Consider the following 20735-nt stretch of genomic DNA (forward strand, 5'->3'; position numbering starts at 1 on the left):
AGCAAGTGCCAAAAGCACATACTGTAGAACAGTAAAGAGATCAAGCATATAGGTAATGAGATGAGACTAAGCAAAGAAAACTGTAAGCTGATTATCTAGAAAAATATCCTACTAAATTGGGTCTATTAAACAAATCATAGACAGTATCCCTATGGAAATGGAGAGTGTTTCATTAAACTTGTTTTTCAAAGGATTGTCCAAATCATTGTAGAATGAGCCATAGGGAATAATTTGGCATTGGCCGATAGACAAAAATACAATTCTCCTTAAATAGGTCCTTTTAATCACAAATTTTATGATCTTTTAACAACTTTCTATTAAGAGCAATTAAAGGGAGAGAGCAAAGTTTCCATTGATACTCTAGCATGTTAAAAGGACTAACTTCATCTTCAAGCAGAAGTTTTCTATCTTAAAGATCTTGGCTAACTTTGAGGGGGAAACACTAATTTACTTAAGAAGAAAAAAGAAGAAGCTGGAAGATGTGCCTCTGGTGTTCAAAGATAACATTTTCAGATTCATATCTGACACCTGCCAAATACAACAGAGTGACCAGCGCATGACAACCCAGACGCCTTGTCAGGCCCACAGGCTATAAGCACACCAGTCGCCCAGACCAGCCATCGGGGCCGTGGTCTGCTCAGCCGCCCTCATGCTCAGTCTGTCCCAACTGTGCCTTGGAGAAAGAGCCACAGAGGTACCAGGGAGCAGCTGATAGGCACGTTCCTATTTTTCTGGAAACAAATCTTTTTCACGTCATGTTCAGCTGGACATGATCACTGGAGGGTGGGTGGGAGGGCAGCCAATAATCAAGTGAAAACTACACCTATTATTTTATAGTTACTGAGAAGTGATAGGCAGTTTCAGTTTATAAGAATTGTGTGCACATCTGAACACTCATTTACTTAAATTGTTTAATCTTAGGCCTAAGTTTCTTAGGTCCTCTGTGCTTCACTAGGGCAATAATAGTATTGACCCTGGAGGTTGTAGTCATGATGAGATTAAGACTCATGCTGATAAAGAGATGGCTACAGTGCCTGGTATAGTGTAAGCACCTAATAAATGTTATTTTTATTATTATTCTCAGTAGCAGTATAGTACGAGAAAAAATAATCAATTACAGACACTGAATAATTTAAATATCTGATTAAAGGTAGTAAACACCTTTCTTATATGATTGTACTTGTGTCATTATCTTTAAGAAAGCTCATGCCTTGTATGTAAGCAAACTATGCCATAATTTCCTGGCCTCTTCATGTATGTACTAATGCATACACACTGGCCGAAGTATGGGTTCTATGGAATTTCTACACAGAATGCATTCAGTCAAGTCTTCAAAGCACCATCTCTGTGGGCCAGCAAGCTCAGACGTGACCCAGCTCTGCTGTACAGAGCCCTTTCCTAAGGCACGGCCCCTCGCTATCAGTGAGGCCGCCAATCCATTGGTCTGGATTTCTCACTTCCCTTCCATCAGCCCCCTCTGACTTTTCTGCTCTACTTGTCCAGCTAAAGATTCCATGATCTTCCATCATAATCGGTTTCCCTGAAAAGCCTCCAGCCCCATCACACCCTCCCATTGTTCTTAGGACACCCTAGTCCCAGTTGAATTCTACTGCCTCTTACCCATGCTCAACCCAAGCGAACACTGAGAAAACCACACCATACAGACCACCTGGTTTCACTTTAAATTCAAGCTCTTCTACACAAGACACTGTCTTGCTACTTTTCTCTAGAACAGTGGTTCTCAAACTTTAGCCAGCATCACAATCATCCAGAGGGTGTGTTAAAATCAGATTGCTGGGTCCCATCTCCAGAGTTGTGATCCAGTAGGTCTGGGGCTGGTCCTCAGCAGCTGCATTTCAAAGAAATTCCCAGGTTCCCAGGTGAGAAGCCGCTGCTGCTGGTCCGGGAACCACACGCTGAGAGCCAGGGCTCCAGAGGGACCACCTTCACCCACTCCACCCCTCCCATCCTTCTCTCTTCGCATGTCCCTTACCCTTTCTCCACCCTCGCGTTCAGCTGACAGCCACTCTTCACAGTTCAGTGAATATGGGAGCCACTGGACTTGCTGTCCCCCGTATTCACTCCACCTGCTCGGCCTGCATGACCCCTCCTTCAACCTCTCCCCCGTCCTCGGCCACCATGGAGGAAGTGGCCTCCTTCCATCAGAGGCCGCCTCCTCCAGGTCTGCTCTGGCTCTCAGCCCACCTCTTGATGCCACCCTCAAATATTTATTTCCTTAGTTACCGTCCTTCTCTCCTCTGCCTGCTCATTGATTCCATCCGCCCACCATCCATTCATCTTTCTATGCTCTCTGCTGAATCGTTCTCATCAGCATATACACGTGCTCCAGTATCTCATTTTAAAACAGCAGAGCAAAATCAACGAACCAAAACTGCCCCTCAGAGGATACAGCTTATTTCTCTGCTTCTTTCCGTGGCAAAGGCTCTTTGCAGTGTTCTCCAGCTGCCGACTCCCATTCTTATCTCCAGGCCATGCCCTACGCCACCCTCCACAAACTGGCCTGGGCTTCCACCCTTCTCAGCCTGGCAAGATCGCACATCTCCTGCGTGTTGCTAAATTCATGACTACTTTTGTCCTCACCTCACTCGGCTTCGGAGCCGCCAGCACTCAAGACGACCCCTTGCATTTAACATCTCCATTTGAATTTCCCATAGACACTGTCAATTCAAACTGTTCAAAGTGGAACTTGGGTGTTTCCTTATAAAACAAACAACCCCCGCGTCCTATGAAAAAAACCTGCCCCCCTTCCTCCATCCCCTTATCTGGGCACTCTCTCACTCCCTGATCACCTTTTCTCACTCACTTGTTTCCTTGAAAGCACTTGGAATGATTTCATTTATACGTTTACTTGGGTTTTGTCCACGCGAATCCAGCCCCAGGGCCTGTCTCCTTTACCTCTTCACAGACAGGACTGTGAAGGCACGCAGTGCTGTCCCAGCAGGAACTGGGGCCAGCAAAGGTAAAAACCGAGAAGGCAAATTCTGGCTTAATGTAAGGAGAAACTTTATAACTGGAGTGTCCCATGGACTGTTATACTTTAGGAGGTAACAGTACCTCCAGCAGGTGTTTTACCAAAAGCAGCTGAGGGCCCAGTGGCTCCAGAATGTTGTAGCAAGGATTTACAGACAAGCAGGAAATTATACAAGGCATGTGCTGAGGAAAACGTATCATGTTTAATACGTACACAGTATTTTATGGCTTGCTGAGAAGCTTCACATATACTGGGCCACTTCATCCTCATAACCACCCCTGAGGTAGGTAAGATCAAGAGTATTCTGTGGATGAGAAAACGGACTCTGAGATGTCAGATGACTTTCTCCCTTCTTAGTAACAGCAAGCCCAGATCCTCCCTGGTGGACTGTCTACCCCTTCACCTTGGTGGTGACGCTGGTGAACTGAGGGCCCAGTCTTGGACTATTTCCCAGCTACACTCTGTCCCTGAAGGCGTCCTGCGGCTCCTTCTGGTCCCTCAAGGGTCAGCTGCTTCCCCTTTACCCTCTGGCTAGAAGTGGACTCCCAGCCCCTCCCACAGGTTCTGGAGCACAGCCCAGGTGTGGCTGAATACAGGGGCAGCCTCAGCCAAGGAGGCGGCGGTGGTGGTGGTGGCGGGGGACAAGAGGGCCACAGAACTGGACGATGTGGCTCACACACTGCCAACAGAATAGGCGACCGCTCATCTAAGTCTTGGGAAAAATGAACTACACAGCACAATGGTGCTACCATTTCGTGTCAGACTTATCCCGCCCCTCCAATGAGACCCTTGCAACCCCTTTATGACAGCTCATTATAAGCGAAAATCAATAAGGATAAAAAGGGAAATTGGAAACAGCCCTGTTCAGTACATTTTTTAGTGAAAAAAAAGTAGGTTGAAATTAACAAGCCTAATTTGTTTTCATGTTTTAGATCTAGCATGAGTGCTAAAAACTGTTGTTAAATTTCAAATGTCTTCTATTTTTTTTTTTTTACACAGCCCACCACATCTTCATTTTGAGAAGAGGAAAACAGCTACTTGCTAGATCAATCTTGATTTTAGCACCACTTTGCAACCAGACAATAACTGAGCTAGAGAGCAAATAGGACTCTTTTAGAACATGCCTCCGAATAGCGAATAACACAGTGAGAAGAAGCTTCCCAACTGTGGTAACTTTTCTTGTTTCGTCTCACTGATATTTTCTTAGGAGGGTTTTTGGGTCAGAGTAAACTCCTGAGGACTGATGTGACATTCCTTCTGAAACTAATTACATTACCCAGCAGGTGCCCACTTCAGTCTGAGCAGCAGAATGCAAGATGTTTGGGGAATTGAGTGCACTGTGGGTTAATGCACTCGTTTTTTAGGAGCTTCTTTAAGCCTCGATATCCTCAGCTCCACTAACCTTGTCATTTGTGTAGAGACAAGAGAAGGATCAGCCTGATATGCCAAAATAAAAAAAGTGACAAAAATGCAATTTTTGTAGTGTGCCTTTATGCTTTTGTTGCTCTTACAATAGACTCTGAAATGTTTAAAATGCTTAGAACAAATTGGCTTCTTCTATTTCTACAGGAAAAACTACCTTTCAAGTTAAGACTTTTCAACAGATTGCCATGATGGTCATACACGTGTAAGGCGGGAACGAGTCACAGAGAGGAGGGTGAATGGATCTGTACCTGTGTTTGAAATCTCAACCAGGAAACCCAGTGTTGATAGAAAAGGCATTTCTTCACTACTTAATGCAAAGTGGGTTACTCTGGAAGGAACAAGTGATGCTGACACTAAATCAAACAATGGGGGCTCAGTGATTTTCCAGTGGCTTTCTATTAATTTAATGAACAATTAATATGTATATGTAGCAAACCCAACAGTGTCTTTTCAAATATACCAATTCACTCTAAATAAAATAGAAGCAATTACAATCGTCATTTTGCTGCTTGTATTTGAAGGACACTGGTGAAGGTGGAGTAACACTGTAGGTATAAGCTAACTCCTGGGCTTGGCCTAAAAGTCTGGCCTGATCAGTGACTCTGATGGATCTGACTTTGAGATGAACCGACTCTAAGGAAAATGGTTTAAGTTTTTTGTGTATGTGGATGGTAGAGCCAAACATTCAACAATGCTTAAAAAAAATCACCCGATCTAACTGCATTAAGGCAGGCAAAGAACAAAAGAGAAGAGAAACTATAAGATGTCCTTCCTTATGTAAAAGTCACCAAGACATGCAAAATTTGAATAGTATTCCATTTAGAAGAAAAAAAGGGCATGGAAATGAAAGAAAAATCAAAATACAACCTAAATTATTACCCCTGCAAACAATAATGTCAGGAAAGCTCACTTGCTCCCCTTATTAAGAAGAGATATGAATTTCATTTACTTCTGAGTTTGGAACTAATTTACTAATTATTCTTTCAACTATTGAGAAAGAAATAATTACTCTTTGCAAATCGACCCTCCATTTTAGTCTGATTTCCTCAATTTCTAGATGAAGCTGACAGGCAGGTTTTGGAATTGAGTATTGAAAAGTTTTATTTAGAGAAATAGATCATTACCTAATGACACCATAACCATGTATTATTATTATCACTAACACTATTATTATTATCGATACAGCTTTTTCAAAAAAGTTAAAGGCTTTCCAAGTTTAAAGATCTAATAAGTAGGCAAATATATTACTTAATGTATTAAATAACATTAATAATTTAATAATGCATTATTCACTGTAGATAACATAAGAAAATCTCCTGTGGATGGACTTAACCTCTGTTACTCTTACTTTTAAATTTAATGCCAGTTCTTATTCTACTAAAACGCTTTGTTGGAAGTTAAATAACTTCTCTGAATCATGCACATAACAAACCAAACTGATCTTCCTTTAGTGTTCGTGTATCACTGCACACATTTCTTCCACACACACACATTACACTGTAGTTATTTGCTTAGGTATCTGAATGGCCAAACCAAACTCCTCAAGGCAAAGATTATGGTTTAGTAATCAGCTCTGCGGTAGGGAGTGCTCACCGAAATGCTCAATAAATATGTATTCAACGCTGGCATCCTCTCCCCAGCTGTTGACAGTATGCTACATATTCTGACAACTATGAAATTTATTCTATGAAAAATGCTTTTGTTATAAATTACCCTTTTAGAGGACCCATAGGTCTTTGACTCCAGTCACACAAATAATAATTAGTTGCCTATAAACCTAAAGTTTTGTAATACATAAAGCAATTAATCTGGGGCAAAATTCTACATTTTACATGCTAAATACAATAGGATCAAACGTGAGCTAAAATAATTGCTTAAAACAAAGAGACTGCAATCTCCACCAGGCGACAGAGAGCCCTGGAATATGACCCACTCGTTCCTTTGGCTCAATCCCACTGCAAGTAGGAGGTAATAGGTCCTCCAAACACAGCAGGTGCTCAGCAAACCTGTCTCCCTTCTTCTTCCCGCCAGCATTCTCTACTGTTGGGGAAGTCAGGGTGAAATTCACATGGAAAAGGTTCCTGTTACCTACCAGCCATTCCTCCCTGGAAAATACATGTATGTGACAAAGGCACAAATAAAATGAGTTAAATTACTTTCTTCCCATCTCTCTGTCTCCAGCTGTCCTCAGTCCCCCTGTCCCTGACTTCTACCTCTTTCTCTTGGTTGTCTGGTGGTGCATGTTCCAAAAGCCACATTTTAAGATACAGCTATAGCCTTTCAAGGCTGTCTACACTGCAGGGACAATCACCTTCCAAACCTGAAGCAGACCAGGGAGGAGAGCATCAAAGATTAATGAGCAAGAAAAGGGGGGTGTGGCCAACTGTTAGTGTGTATTTCATTTTTCAAGGTTAGGATAAAAGTTGCTAGAACTGTCCAGGCAAAAAAGTAGATTCTGTGGGCATGAGAGAAATTTGGGCAATGAGGGAAATCTAAAACTGAATTGTGCTGAAGCTCACACAACTGTATACATTTACTAAAAAATGACTGCACACTTGTAACATGGATTTCCTGGTAAGTTACCTCAGTAAAGCTACAAAAAAAAAGTGCATCCTTCTCTCTTTTCACTCTCCTGTAACTAACATTTAAGAGCCTAATTGTTAGTTGATTTGGCTAGATAAATCCTGTAAGATACTGAGCAAGTTTTTATTGGGTCAGCAAAATGTTTGTTAAGCACGGCTGATACTTGGCGTCAGATGTTGCCAAGATAAAGAGGAGGAATTTTTTTTTCCTAATAAAAGTCTAATTAAACATACCACTTTTTGTATACATAGTTGTACATCAGGTAGAAATAGTACTTATCTGCTAAAAACATACTAAATTGGCCCAAATTACTGAAATTAGGACACATCCCAAATGAGGAATTCAAAATAGGTTTCAATAACTTTACATCTGTCTATCTGAGCCAATCAATCCTGACCATGGTTTAATTTTTTCACAATCAACACATTGGCATGCAAACTGAGTGCTGGTAGCTTGGCTTGGAAGCCTTCTACTCTCTCCTATGATACCATCTGCATCTTCAGCCCGCTGGACCTTGAGCCTACTGGACCTTCAGCTTGCTGATGACCTTTCACCTCACTGACCAGCTCTTGTTTGTTAGAGACAAGGAATGAGCCTGGTCCACCCCTCCTTTTCAGGTTGTCCTGCTCACCTGTCCACAGTGTGCAGGGAAGGAAAGGGCTTCTCTCTTCTCAACCCTCTTTTGAGTTCGGCAAACCTGATGCCAGCTAGTCTTAGTCTTGTCTCCCTACCTTGGAAATGAGAGTGTGCAAATCATAGGAAAAGCCATGATTAGGTATCCCTGCATCCTGCTGCCTGAAGGAAGGGAGGGGGAGAATGCAGAATGTGGGGATGCCCAGTGAGGGTCCGCCATCTGCCCTATACACCTGCATTTCAAGCACACCTCTTTCACTGTAAACCCATTATACTTCCAAGCTTGTCTCTTGTGTGAAAGGCTGGAAAAATGAGTTGGGTTTTCTGGTACTAGAAGAAGAGAAGAAAAGGAAATGCGAAAAGCAACTGCTTTTGTTACAGAAGTAAATTAATACCTCACTTCTTAAAATCTTTATTGCAAGGGTAGGGGTAGAGGAAAGGAAGAGACAGAGCTTAACATTTATTCACAACCCACTTGGGACCCAGCGAACTTGCCCCCACCCAGCCCCGAACAAGCAAAACAGCCTATAATAAACTGTTTCCTTTATAAGGAATAACAGATTTGGGAATGCTTTTAGATCATTTGTAATAACAGCATATTTATGAGACGGACCCGGTCAAGTAGGTCTGCAAAGTTCTGCTATTATAAGCAAGCAGCTTCATCATAAAGGTTTGTTAAAAGAAAATTTTACTTATATTTAAAATTGTAAGTTGCAAAAAAAATTACGCTATTTGGCTGAGCTGACTAATATGTATATACTAAATAATAAATCCATGTTTTCATATGTAAATATATTTACTGTTTGTTCATATGGTTTTTGTTAAGTGGTTTTCAGTATTTAAGCAGTCCAGACAGGGGGAAAAAACCTCACAACTGGTAGGTTGGTTTGTCCTTCGTTTCCGAGACATAAAGTCCAGGACACAGCTTCAAGGAAAATATTTATAAATTCAACATCTGTAACTACCTATTATGGAAAGGCATTTCAAAACCAAATGTAATTGCTGACCAAGGCTCTGGGTGGACTGCTGCATAAATGCAGATGACCGACTGGTAACTAAGAAGTGGGCCATCAGCACAGCTTACATGTCCATGTATGCTTAAGGCCGGAAGGATTAGCTGTGGACATTACCTGATACATCTCAAAATGACCGAATTGTATGCCAAAGGCAGGAGGAAAGATTTCATTTGTTTCTTCAAATACAGCATGCTAAAAATTAGTATTCTGTGATTCTTACTCTATTTGCTATTCCCTGGAAACATCAGCATAAGAGATGACCACAAATGTTCCTTATTTAAAAGCACAGCACACATCTGATTTCATTAATCCAAGTCTCCATTTAAATAAATGATCATGGTTTCCAAGTAAGAGTTCTTTTTTCCTTAGGGTTAAGAAGGTTTAGTCAGTCCTTCCTGGCTTCCATCCTGGTCCCCAAATCTACACCCCTTTTGACAATGCAGTGGGCATGCAGAGCTGCAGGCTGCTCCTTAACTATGGAAGCAAATCAATAGCAGCTGAATGCCATCTGCTTCGGGCCGCAGAACAGAACCAAAGTGTAAGCCATGCATCTTCCCTTATTGAAAGGTTATTTTATGCAAGTAAACAATTCATCGTCTTCTTGCACGCTTGATGCTCATTTACCACTTTGATCAATAAAATATGCAAAACAACAAAAAAATTGAATCCTAAGAGTAGTTCTGATGCCAGTGTGATAGTTAATCAATACCTGGCCTCTGTTCACTAGGGCAAGTGGTGGGGGTACTGTGATTGTGACCTGTGAAATCCAGAGTGCTAGACGTGGCTCTTTCAGAAAAGACTTTCAGAACAGAGATACATTACATTTACCCTGTGCGTTGAACGGGAGAACTCATTTCAGTGAATTAAATCAAAACACTAACATCAACAGGCTTGAATGTTACTGATTCAAGCCAGTCCCTCTCAAAGCTCAAGAAAAAGTAATTTTGGTTTATATGCCTTTCAGAATCCCAAAGACAAATATTGGATGAGATCGCTGACACGGACCTTTGGCAGCAGCCTTTCGGCTCTTTCTATGCTCTGTCTTATTAAGTCTCAGTTTCCAATGTATTCATGTTTCAGGTGAACTCCGTTTTTCTTCTAAAAACAAACTGCTGTGGGAATTTCCTGTGCACGGCATTTCTTTTCATCATACCACAAGCTGCCTTATTATAGTACATCTCTTGACAATTGATTCAGGCAGAATACTTTTCTCCCAACAAAGAGAAGTGCATCATCTCACAATACTACCATGCAAAAAGCCCTCCAATTCAAATCTGTTTCCTAGCAAAATCCAAAGCATGAAAAAAACGGGAATTTGTTTCAGTTTTAACCAGATCTCTGTAGCTGAACTGTGAATTTTAGTGTAGAACAAGAATAGGAAAATAAGATAAGGTAGATATCCTTCTAGAAAATCTACAAAGCAGTTTAATAGAAAGAAAAACACTGCCATGTGGGATAAGAAATACTCAAGAAGATGGCTTTCTTCTAGCATGTCTGAAGATTTTCTGTACACTATAAGAGTGACAAGAATTACATATTCATCAAATACTCTCTAGTTTTTTCAGGTAACTATTACAGCACAGTTTAACACTTAACCATTTTATACTTGACCCTGATCTGAATTCATCTCACACACCTTTCTGATCATTAGATAATTTGTGCTACCCTATACACACATATTTTGTCCTATTTCTTCACATGTATACCTAAGTGCACTTGAAGTATCTTAATGATAAATGGGGAAGTTGAGTAATGCTATTTAATATGTAGAAGGAAGGAGAATAAGTATTAAAAGTCTTAGTGGACTATTTCAAAAAAAGAAAAAGAAAAATCTCACCAAATTTCTGTAAGTACATTTATAGTCATTTCACATCAAAGACTATTATGAACACATTTCTGCACAAAGTATTTAGCTGAGACTAAAATTTCCCCAAAGTGCTGTTATGAAACAAGCTGAATTATATAGCACTGGTGTGGGAAGTAATTTCTTGGTGATATTCCTAGCTTCATACAAGAGAACTTATTTCTAGCTATTAGTTAAAAACCATTATTCTAGAACTGTATCTAATTCATCTGCTCAGATTTCAAAATAAAAAACCACTACATATACATAACAATTTAAATATTTATTTAAGTCACATAACTGTGATGAAATTAATAACAAGAGCTTGACTACAGAAGTGCAGAAGCTTTGAGTCAACAACCCAACCAGCGGCAAGGGGATAATTTAAAGGCAGAAATTTCCAGTGCACGCACTGTTAGCCACAGTGAACCTGTTACTGCTCTAAAGGGAATTGTTTGCCTCTTATTAGATTTTCTACAGCACAGCCATAAGTGATAAATGTACTGCTCTACTCACTGTCAAGTTAATCAATGCTGCCAAAGTTTTGTTGACCTAACAGTAATCCATAAAGTGAGCAGCATTTTCTCTGTCCCTGTGACATCTCGGTCCACAGAAGGGCTACGCATCCAAAAGTAGCTTCGCATGAGGAAGAGTTGCGGTTGGGGGCAGGAGTGAGAAGGGCAGATAGGAGAGACAGATTGGGTGATTTTCAAAATTATCAGGTGTTATGGGCCCCCCCTGTCCTGATTAAAAAAAAAGAAAAAAGCATTATGGTTAGAGCTGCAAAAAAAGCAATTCTGACGTTTAAAATCCTAAGCAATGAATAACTCTTCCTGATGAAAGATGAGTCTTTCCACAACCCCCTGCTCCGACCTTAAAGCAAAACGAGTAAACAAATAAATAAGAAAACACCTAAACCTTTCAGAATCTCCAAGCAAAAGAGCCATTTCTACTGCACGGTCTACACTTGCCTAGAGTTTGAGGCACTGATCAAATCCAGGGCAGAGCACCAGTAATGAGAATGCTAATGTAGAAAGGACAGAAGCCCCAAATTTTGCTTCACTGCTAATCAGAAAGGCACGACCATTAGACACGAGGAAAGAAAGGAGACAACAGGAGAGGAGAAGATGCCCTCCGAACAAACCACTGGCATGCTTTCACAAGCAATTACAGACATATGAAATATGAATCGCAATTGATTTTTCTTCCTGGGGTCACCAGGCTCTGTGTTTTATGCACTCGAGGCATTTATTTGGGCAGTAGACTGACGAGTTTTGTAGAATGACCTGCGCTGTGTCACCTTCGCTCAGTCCCTGGTATTTCACTGCGGCTTCTCATCCCTAACACTTGTCCCTCCCAAAAACTCGCTGGCAAGGGATTCTTTGATAAAGATGTGGAACAATGCAATTACCGGTGTAAAGGGAGGGCAGACCCTGACCAGGGGAAGCTTAGCAACCTTTTGTGTGCCAGGAAAAAATAAATAGCATCAATCTGGAAGAGTGATTTCTACAGCAAATCTTCTCATTTAGCCAGTGATAAGACAGCAGGATTACTAAACTCCTGGGATTTGTCTTGACAACCATAAGGGGAACAAAAGAAAGTTGTGATTATGAGAATAGATAATAACGGTTTCTTATCCTTAAATAAGGCTTTTGAAAACTTCAACCATAAAAGGATAAGATCTTCTATTTGTTTTCTACAACTCTGACTATGAGATTTTTCTGTTTTGGTATTCACAGAGTTTTAAATTGTGATTGTTACTGATCATAAGACAACAAGGCATTATTTAAAATTACTTTTGTCTTGAGAACTGCCCTTATATCTTTCTGTATCGGTTTATAGGTGTTGGATATCTTTCCCTATCAGTATATAGGGAATTACAGCAATTTTTTTTAACTGCTATGGAGTATTTTGTACAGCTTTCCATTGTATGGATATTCCAATATATTGTTAACCAGATCCCCCTGTATTAGGCAGTTTTTAATTATATTGCAATGACATAAATGCCTTACATATAGCATAGCCCAGTTATGCAAGCATAATTGTAGGATAAAACCATAGAAAGGAATGCCAAATTGCTTTTCCAAAAGGTTGCCACCATTGGCAGGTAAGTGGCAATGCTCATTCCTTGTCAACAATGAGTACATATGTTTTGTCTTAATCTTTGTAGGCTACAAATACGTTATCTCATTTTAACTTACTATTTTCTGCTTAACAAAGAAGTTTGCTTTCTCTGACCATTTATAGCTTTTTTGATGGATGAATTCTGCCCCTTCTCCTATTGGATTGTCCTTCTCCTAGTGGTTTGGATAAGCCCTTTGTACATCATGGGAATTAGACCATCACATGTATTGTGTGTATTTTTTCAGTCTATGTGTCCTTGTGATTTGAATTTGTGGTGACTTTTCTACTGTATGGAATTTAACATTTTTATGCAGCCAAATTTTAATGTTGCACATACCAAATAATACAGAAATATGACTGTCAACTTAGAATGATGCAATGAAGTAAAATATTGCACAATGAAAGTAGACAATGCCTACATTTCAAGCTAAGACTATGTCCCTAACTTCCAAAGAAAAATTAAAATAACAACAAAAAAAGGTTAGAATAATGCAGAATATCATTAAAACCAAACTATCCATCTGGCAGTCTTGGAAATGCAGTCAGGTGGCTAAGCTAGAGTTAGGAGATGCTGCAGGGAGCCCAGATGGGTGGCTTGCTGCATGGGCAACCTAGTGTGGAGAAGCAGAATCAGGAACTAAGAGCTGTAACAGAAGGTAAAATGTGATAGGGTAACGGTCGGCTAAGGTGCACTAGGGTTTAAATCTATCATACCTGGGTGTGGCGAATCAAAAAAGGTCCCATGAAAGAGAGGGTACTGGAAATGAACCTTTCAGGACACAGAGGTAAACAGAGGGGAGATAAGGGTATGTAACCAGGAACAGGGCATGATTAAACAGGGGCCAAACTGAGGGGACAGGTGGTAAGCTAGTGTGGCTTCATGTAAGACACACAGCTGGGATTCTGAACACCTGGCCTTGGGTTACCACAGTTTGGTAGTTGACAAGGAGCCATGAAGTAATGTTTGGTAGGTGGGTATCATGAGCAGAGGTGAAGGTAAGAGGGATTACCCACCCCAGAATAACTAGAGCAGCTGGTTAATGAGGCCCCTACCATGAAATGGACCAAAGTACAAAACACTGATAATGGCAGCGGGGATGACAAAGAAAGTCCTCTTTTGATGAGTCATGAATAGCTTCCAAGGCATAGTCATTATGGGACTACTGTTAGTGAAGACAGTGATTTTATAGAGGAATCTAGGACTGGCCCAGAATGCCCGAGATTTTTCCACAATAGCACAAAGGCGGTTGTGTGGAGAGAGTCTCCAACATGGCAGTGGACTACGTGAAGATTAGTACTACTGGAAATGAGCCCAAGGTGCACAGTGGGCATGAGTGTGCACAGTTTAGTGTGTGTGGAATATGGAGAGGGTCTCGGCAGGCATGAGGCATCCAGGGTTAGTCTCCTGTCAGGAGTGGTTTAAAACAGTAGCAGACAGATGCTCAGAGTTCCTACATCATATCCTCTGCTCCGATGTCATTGTTCTACCCTCTTGCGCAGGTGATGGAGAGAGAACCAGAGAAAAATCCATTTATTTGTATATCTGCTACATGAAAGGCATTCTGAGACAAGAGACAATAGCAAGCCACCTTGCATCACTGAGGGTCAGGGAACAAAGATGACAAGATAAAAGCAACAAGTCCCACCAAGGAAGCAAAGATTCTCTGTGGAAAAATAAACATATTTTAAGAACCAATACCCATTCTGTAATGGGGATAAGGAAAAGTAGGGAAGGCAAAGGGGAAGTTTTTACAAGTACAGATGACCCTCGAACAATACAGGAGTCGGAACACAGTTCCCCGCAGTCGAAAATCCATGCACAACTCTTGACTCCCCCCAGATCTTAACTACCAATAGCCTACGGTTGACCAGAAGCCTTACGGAGAACAGAAACAGTTGATTGACACATATTTCATATGTTATGCACATTACATACTGTAGTCTTACAATACAGTATGCAAGAGAATGAATATGTGTTTTTTTTCAAATTGTCACAAATCTCCAAAAAGTCTTCCAATATATTTACTGAAAAATCCGCATATAAGTTCATTACAAGCAAGATGGGCACTTGCCAGACACTGAATTGGGAAAGGCATATGAAAATCAAAATGTTTGGAAACAGAGTAAGGGCCACAGAAAGACTATATATATGCTTTTTAAAGTTCTAAACACACTGTAACTATGCTATTTGACTCACTAAAACTCTTCGGCATGAATGGGACGGGGCACTCCACACAGACAGAGCAGAGTCTCCAAACAATTTCATTATTCACCTCTCAAAGGAAAAAGAGCTGAGCCCTCACCCTAATACATACATATTTATTTAATTAGGTGTGATATAAAGGTTTTGCTGTAATAATTACGTACTATGTAAGACATACACAAAAGGAAATTTTAAATATAAAGATGAAATAAGATTTAAAACAAACTTTATTTTATTGCATTTATCAATGATACAAAGAACTCTTCTGAGCTTGTTAAAAATTAATAATAATAATACTTTAACAGGAGAGCAATGTGACTGGATATGGTCTTAGCTTGGAACGCAGTGATTTTCTTCATTATGCCCATGAGTGACTGAAAACTTCATTTCCTGAAGATGGGTTTTCATGACTGCCTCTTTTGAAAACAGTATCTCACAAAGGCAGGTTGATCCAACATCTGCACTCACTAACTTATAATACTAACTTTTCCAACTCCATCCTTTACTAACACAAACACTCTTGAATGAGTTTGACCAGGAAATTCCCTTCTTTCTTGACATCATACAGGTGTTCTTATAGAACTGGAAAATGTCATGTTTAGAAAAACACAAGACCAAGAATTTTCCTGAAACTCTTCTTGTGAAAGGTTTTTGAGCAGACTGGGAAATTCTGTTGTCAAATTTTAAGGGAGGCAGAGAGAATTTTAGGTTACACACATCTGGCAACAAAATCCCATAATGACAGAAAGTTTTTTGAACATCCAATTTCAAAATGTCCCCTCCCAGGCTGGGATTCTCTCAAAAGCCTCTGACTTTCCCCCGTGGCGCTCCAAGGGCCCTTAGCATGAGGGGCCAGGTTAAGCAAGGGCAGGCTCAGCGCAGCATCTGTGCACGCGGCCATCTCCCTGCTGGGCACTGGGCGGGTCCCATCTTCCATCGGTGGTTCCTCTGCGGGGCTCCTATTAAGCCCCGTGTGCCTTCTATGAGGTTCACCTGAAAGCAAGTACTAGAGCTGGCTCAGGAACATACAAGCAGGGCCATCAGCGTCAGCTCCTGGTGGTGAACCCCAGGCTGTCTGACACTGGGACTCATGAAAGGGCCTGTAGCGGTCTGGAAAGCATTATTAGTCAAGCTTAATTCACTTCTTTATCAGGCCAAAAATAAGCTGCAAGTTTCCTGATCGCTTCCTGCATACTAGTGCATGCCCCTTGAGAATTTCTCATAGGAGGGCTGCATGGACAAGATTCCTGCACACACACCCTTCAGATCACCTCCCCTTGATCAGTAGGTTCTTAAAAAAGTTCAAACTGGTTTGCCTGCTGGTTGTACTATTTCGTCTACTGAGGAAAACAGAGGTACTTTCTAGACAGGCTCACGTGTGCCGTCTTACACAAAATGGGCCTGTTCAGGCGGACTGACTTCTAATCCCCGTTGACGCTGTAGAGCCAGGATGTTGGTGAGGACTATGAAATGCTAAGTGCAAAGCAGCACAGAGTCACCTGGCTCAGAGTAGGTTCCTAGAAGAGGTTTGTTTTATGAATCAATGAATACCTGGGTGGATGCATACAAGGCTGGTTTCCACCAGAACTTCCCAGTGCCAACATTCTGCATCGTCTCACAGATTTCTGCCTTGAATGGTTCCCCAACAGCATTTTATATTAGTCATGGTTTTAGCTGAACTGGTGGGATGGCTCCTGAAAGAATATTTTCTAATTCCCAGGGCTAAATAATTAATTTACGCATTAACCTCTGTGGCTCCTTGGAGTTGTAGGGATACTTGGGACTTGGGGAAAATGAGGACAAAACAGACATGCGAAATATGGCCCAGATCAGAGGAAAAATGGATGATGCTTCCTGTCTATTAGTTCACACAGTCCTCACTGGCAACTCTATGAGCCTTATCTTTCTTTCCTCTTTAGAAAAGAGGAGGTTAAGTAACTACCCGAGTGTAGACAGCAGCCAGTCGAGGCTTAGGCCTCCAAACCTACATTTGCTGATGCCCAGCCATGCTCTTCCACCCCAGGCCCCTGCTGTGGCCCACCCACCCAAATCAGCCACCAGCCTCTAAATCCAGGGGTCAACTAACAGCCCCAGGGCCAAATCTGGCCTGTCCTTTTCTACACACACAGTTTTCTTAGACCACAGCCCCTCTCCTTTGTTGCGTATCTTCTATGGTAGCTTTCACCCTACAGTGGCAGAGGCTGAATACCTGTGGCAGAGACCATGTAGTCCACAGAGCTTAAAATACAGAAAAATTTTGTCAACTCCTGCCTAGTGTAGACACGCTTGTGTTTACAGCTCTAACCCTTCCTGTCAGAGAGACAAAACACATTTCTATTTTAAATCATTCACTTTCCCCTTTCCAAATTCAAGGGTCCATTTTGATTTAGAACCTTTAGAAAGTCCTTCCCTTATAACCTGAGATTTGGGAACGCAAATGGTTTTGGTACTAACATTTGATCCATTTCCTCTTTCCACTGACCAGAAGGTACAAGTGACACAGTTAACATACCAAAAATAACCCCAAATCAGTAATAATGTTGGTTCGCATTACCTATTTTAAGGAATCTGGAACTAATTGCTCTCAATTACTCTGCTCTACTCTTTGATCGCTTATTTATCAGATTGGGAAAGATAGATTTAATAGTGCTTGCCTGAAACAGGTTCTTTAATTGGAAACACCACAGCACTTAGTTCAGTTGGTACTCCAGCAATTAAGAACAATTTGGAAAAGTGTCGTTGATTTTTTTTTTTAGACTTTTGTCTCCTTGATCAGATTTCCAAAGATCCAGACAAAACAAATGACAACAGTAGCTAGCACTATTGGCCCAAATAAAAGCCCAACAGCCAGATTACTTACTATGAGAAATGTGAGCCATCCTCATCCATTTCGTCAGTGTCTTACATTTATTTCCCTGTATCCTTGTCTCTTGTGTAGCTAAGTGGCAATACCTCTTACAAAAGGCATCATTTTGTACCTACCTTTACATAATTATCTTTTCCCCAAATAAGCCAAATCAACAGAAGAAATTATTTTTCTTGATTAAGCACCCACATTTCTCTTGGGAGGGAACACAACAAACAATTAATCTTTCCTTATTTGTTCTCAGAAGCCCTTTCCTCCTCAAGGCAGGCTCTGCGGGTGCCTGTGGAAGCCAGTCGGCAGCAATTAGGCCTGAGGAGAAAATGAATGGACCCCAGGCTGAGGGCGTAATCTGCTGAGGGCCTGTGTGAGGGGGCAAGGTTCACCGGGAAAACTCCCCTGTTGTCCGAACACCGTTCAGAATTACTAGACGACTTCAGCATAATTAACCAGGCTTGGGAATTTATATGAACTAAGTAATTGGAAAGAATTAACAAGAGATATGTACATTAATCTTTACCAGTTACACGGTGCTTAATGAAATTAAGGGCCTTGTGCTCATTCTTGCCTGGCTGAGTTTGCACACTTTCTACTTCACCTGTAGCACAAGGAGAATATGTCTGCAAAGATTAACAAAACAAAAAGCAAAAACTCTGGAGGTAAAACTAGCAACAATCCAAACACTCAACAGCCAGCTCCTAGTTAAATAAATTATAATGCATCCATAGGATAGATTATTAAAATTGTTTTTAAGAAGAATCTTTACCTACTCCAATCAAAAAGTAAAAAATAATCAGGATGTTTTTCACTGTCCATTGCTTTGTGTTTTAATAAACAATTTACAGTGACAAAAAAATTTTTTTTCATTTATAAAAAGGACCTTCATCTGTCAGAGATACAAATGAAATATTTATAGATGAAAACAGATCCCAGGGGGTTTTGTTCATAATACTATGGGAGAGTGGGGTATGTGTGGGAACACAGGTAAAACTGCCCCTGAGTAAGTCTTGAAGATGATGATTGCTATCTGGGATTTCTTTATATCATTCTGTCTAATTTTTACAGGCTCAAAATTCCCATAATAAAAAAGTTAAGACATTTTTAAAAACCTTATCTTAGAGGAATACTTAATACATGGTAAATGTTCGTGATTTGTTTTAAATTAAAAGGAGAATTTATAAAGCATTATAGATGACATAACAAATACATTAAAACACATGATCAAAAATATACCTTGGAAAAAGACAAAGGAAACACACCACAATTTGGAGATGGTTAAATTCGGATTTCTCAACCCTGCCACTGTTAACATTTTGGGCTAAATGATTGCTTGTTGGGGGCTGTCTTGTGCATTGCAAATATTTAGCAGTAACCCTGACCTCTACCCACTGGATGCTAGTAGCATCCCCATCCTCAACTGTGATACACAAAAATGTCTCTATGTATCTCCTCATGGCCCCTGGGAGATGGAAGTATTCCCAGTTCAGAACCTGTGGTCTAAGTAGAAGAACTACAGAAAACAATTTTTATTCTTTATGTTCCTCAAAGTCATTGAATATGCATACGTGTATGAAGCAGAACAATAACAATAGGTCCTGTTACACAAAAAATGTATTAACCTGGAAGGAGAGAACTCTTGATGTCTGTGAAGAAACAGATTTACTTACATGAGAAACTAAATGACTGTGGAACAGATATGCAATGATATTCCTTTGATCAAACTGGCATCATCAAGCTACAAGTGAACCTCACTGCAAAAGCCAATTATTTTAAAACTCCTGAGTCCATCATGCACAAATCTGACAAAATACAAACCAAAAGTATCTCCAGAATAATCTTGGGCTCTCCAAACCTTCTCTGAATGGGAAATGGCAGTATTGAAGGGAGAATCATGCCCACTCTAGCCATCTTAAAGGAGTTGATATTCACAGAAATATAATGCTAGTTTTGTTTTTTTTTTTCCAGGCAGAAGCATCTACTTTTTAAGGTAAGTTTGAATGTGAAGAAAAAGTACTACATGGTCTTTCTCTCCATATGCCTGAAGTGGCTTCACTGACTAGTTGCTTCTAGAAGAGGCTCTGACCTAGCTTTCCAGAAATGAGTCCAGGTATGTGTGTTGTCACCATGTATCCCACCGGTACCTTTTCCAGAAAGAGCATTCAACTGTGAGCCCTGCCAGCAAGCAGAGCCAGCTCCAGGAGAATTTAACCCAAAGCATTCATCTTATTAACCTAGGGCTCTACTTTAGGACACTGAATCTTACTCCATGCCTACTGGGAGTATTTTTTTTTAAATCAGTACAGATTGCCAAACCAACGGTCAATATTTGGTAATTTATGTATTTAAAATTCCCAAAGTTTTCAGTATTAAGCCAACTCAAAGCTTTGGGGCCAGAGTGCACTAGAGAGCACGTTTCCACTCCATTCCCTGCTTTCATACACACTTCTCTTCGTGAAATCATAGCCATTTTTGACGTTCCTAGAGCTTTTCAAATTGCCAATACCGATATCATTCCCACTAACTTATATTACCTCTGATGTCATTATCCACAACTCTGTAGGTCAGGCTTCAACCAGGCTCAACCACCCAAGATAAGCAAGAATGCATTATCAAAACTGTAAAACTACTGGTTTAATTTATTTCTTTGAAAGGACAGTGTATTGTTTTCTTTACAGAACTGACATATATGGCTGATTTCAGAAGTTTAAAAAGTTGTTCTGTAGCCAAAGCAATCCTGAGAAGGATGAATAAAGCAGGGGGGATCTAGCTATCCAACTTCAAGCTCTACTACAAAGCCACAGTAATCAAGACAATTTGGTACTGGCACAAGAACAGACCCATAGACCAGTGAAACAGAATAGAGAGTCCAGATACTAACCAAAACATATATGGTCAATTAATATATGATAAAGGAGCCATGGACATAGAATGGAGAAATGACAGCCTCTTCAGCAGCTGGTGTTGGCAAAACTGGACAGCTACATGTAAGAGAATGAAACTGGATCACTGTCTAACTCCATACACAAAAGTAAACTCGAAATGGATCAAAGTCC

At 40.6% G+C, this 20735-nt stretch overlaps 1 protein-coding gene across 10 annotated transcripts in view; it reads right to left on the reverse strand.

Annotated features, from left to right (window-relative positions):
• The window catches only part of SNX24 (sorting nexin 24), a 169008-nt gene that overhangs the window by 19455 nt on the left and 128818 nt on the right, over positions 1-20735 (reverse strand). Inside the window, exon 4 of one of the 10 annotated variants that reach the window (XM_073221074.1) lies at positions 3206-3296. The exons of the other annotated variants lie outside the window; for them this stretch is intronic. Within the exon in view, the coding sequence (XP_073077175.1) occupies positions 3206-3296 (91 nt within the window). The remainder of the gene's footprint in view (positions 1-3205; positions 3297-20735) is intronic. 10 annotated transcript variants of the gene reach the window in all.

Source organism: Manis javanica, chromosome 14 (assembly GCF_040802235.1).
Source record: "Manis javanica isolate MJ-LG chromosome 14, MJ_LKY, whole genome shotgun sequence".
Taxonomy (NCBI): Eukaryota; Metazoa; Chordata; class Mammalia; order Pholidota; family Manidae; genus Manis; species Manis javanica.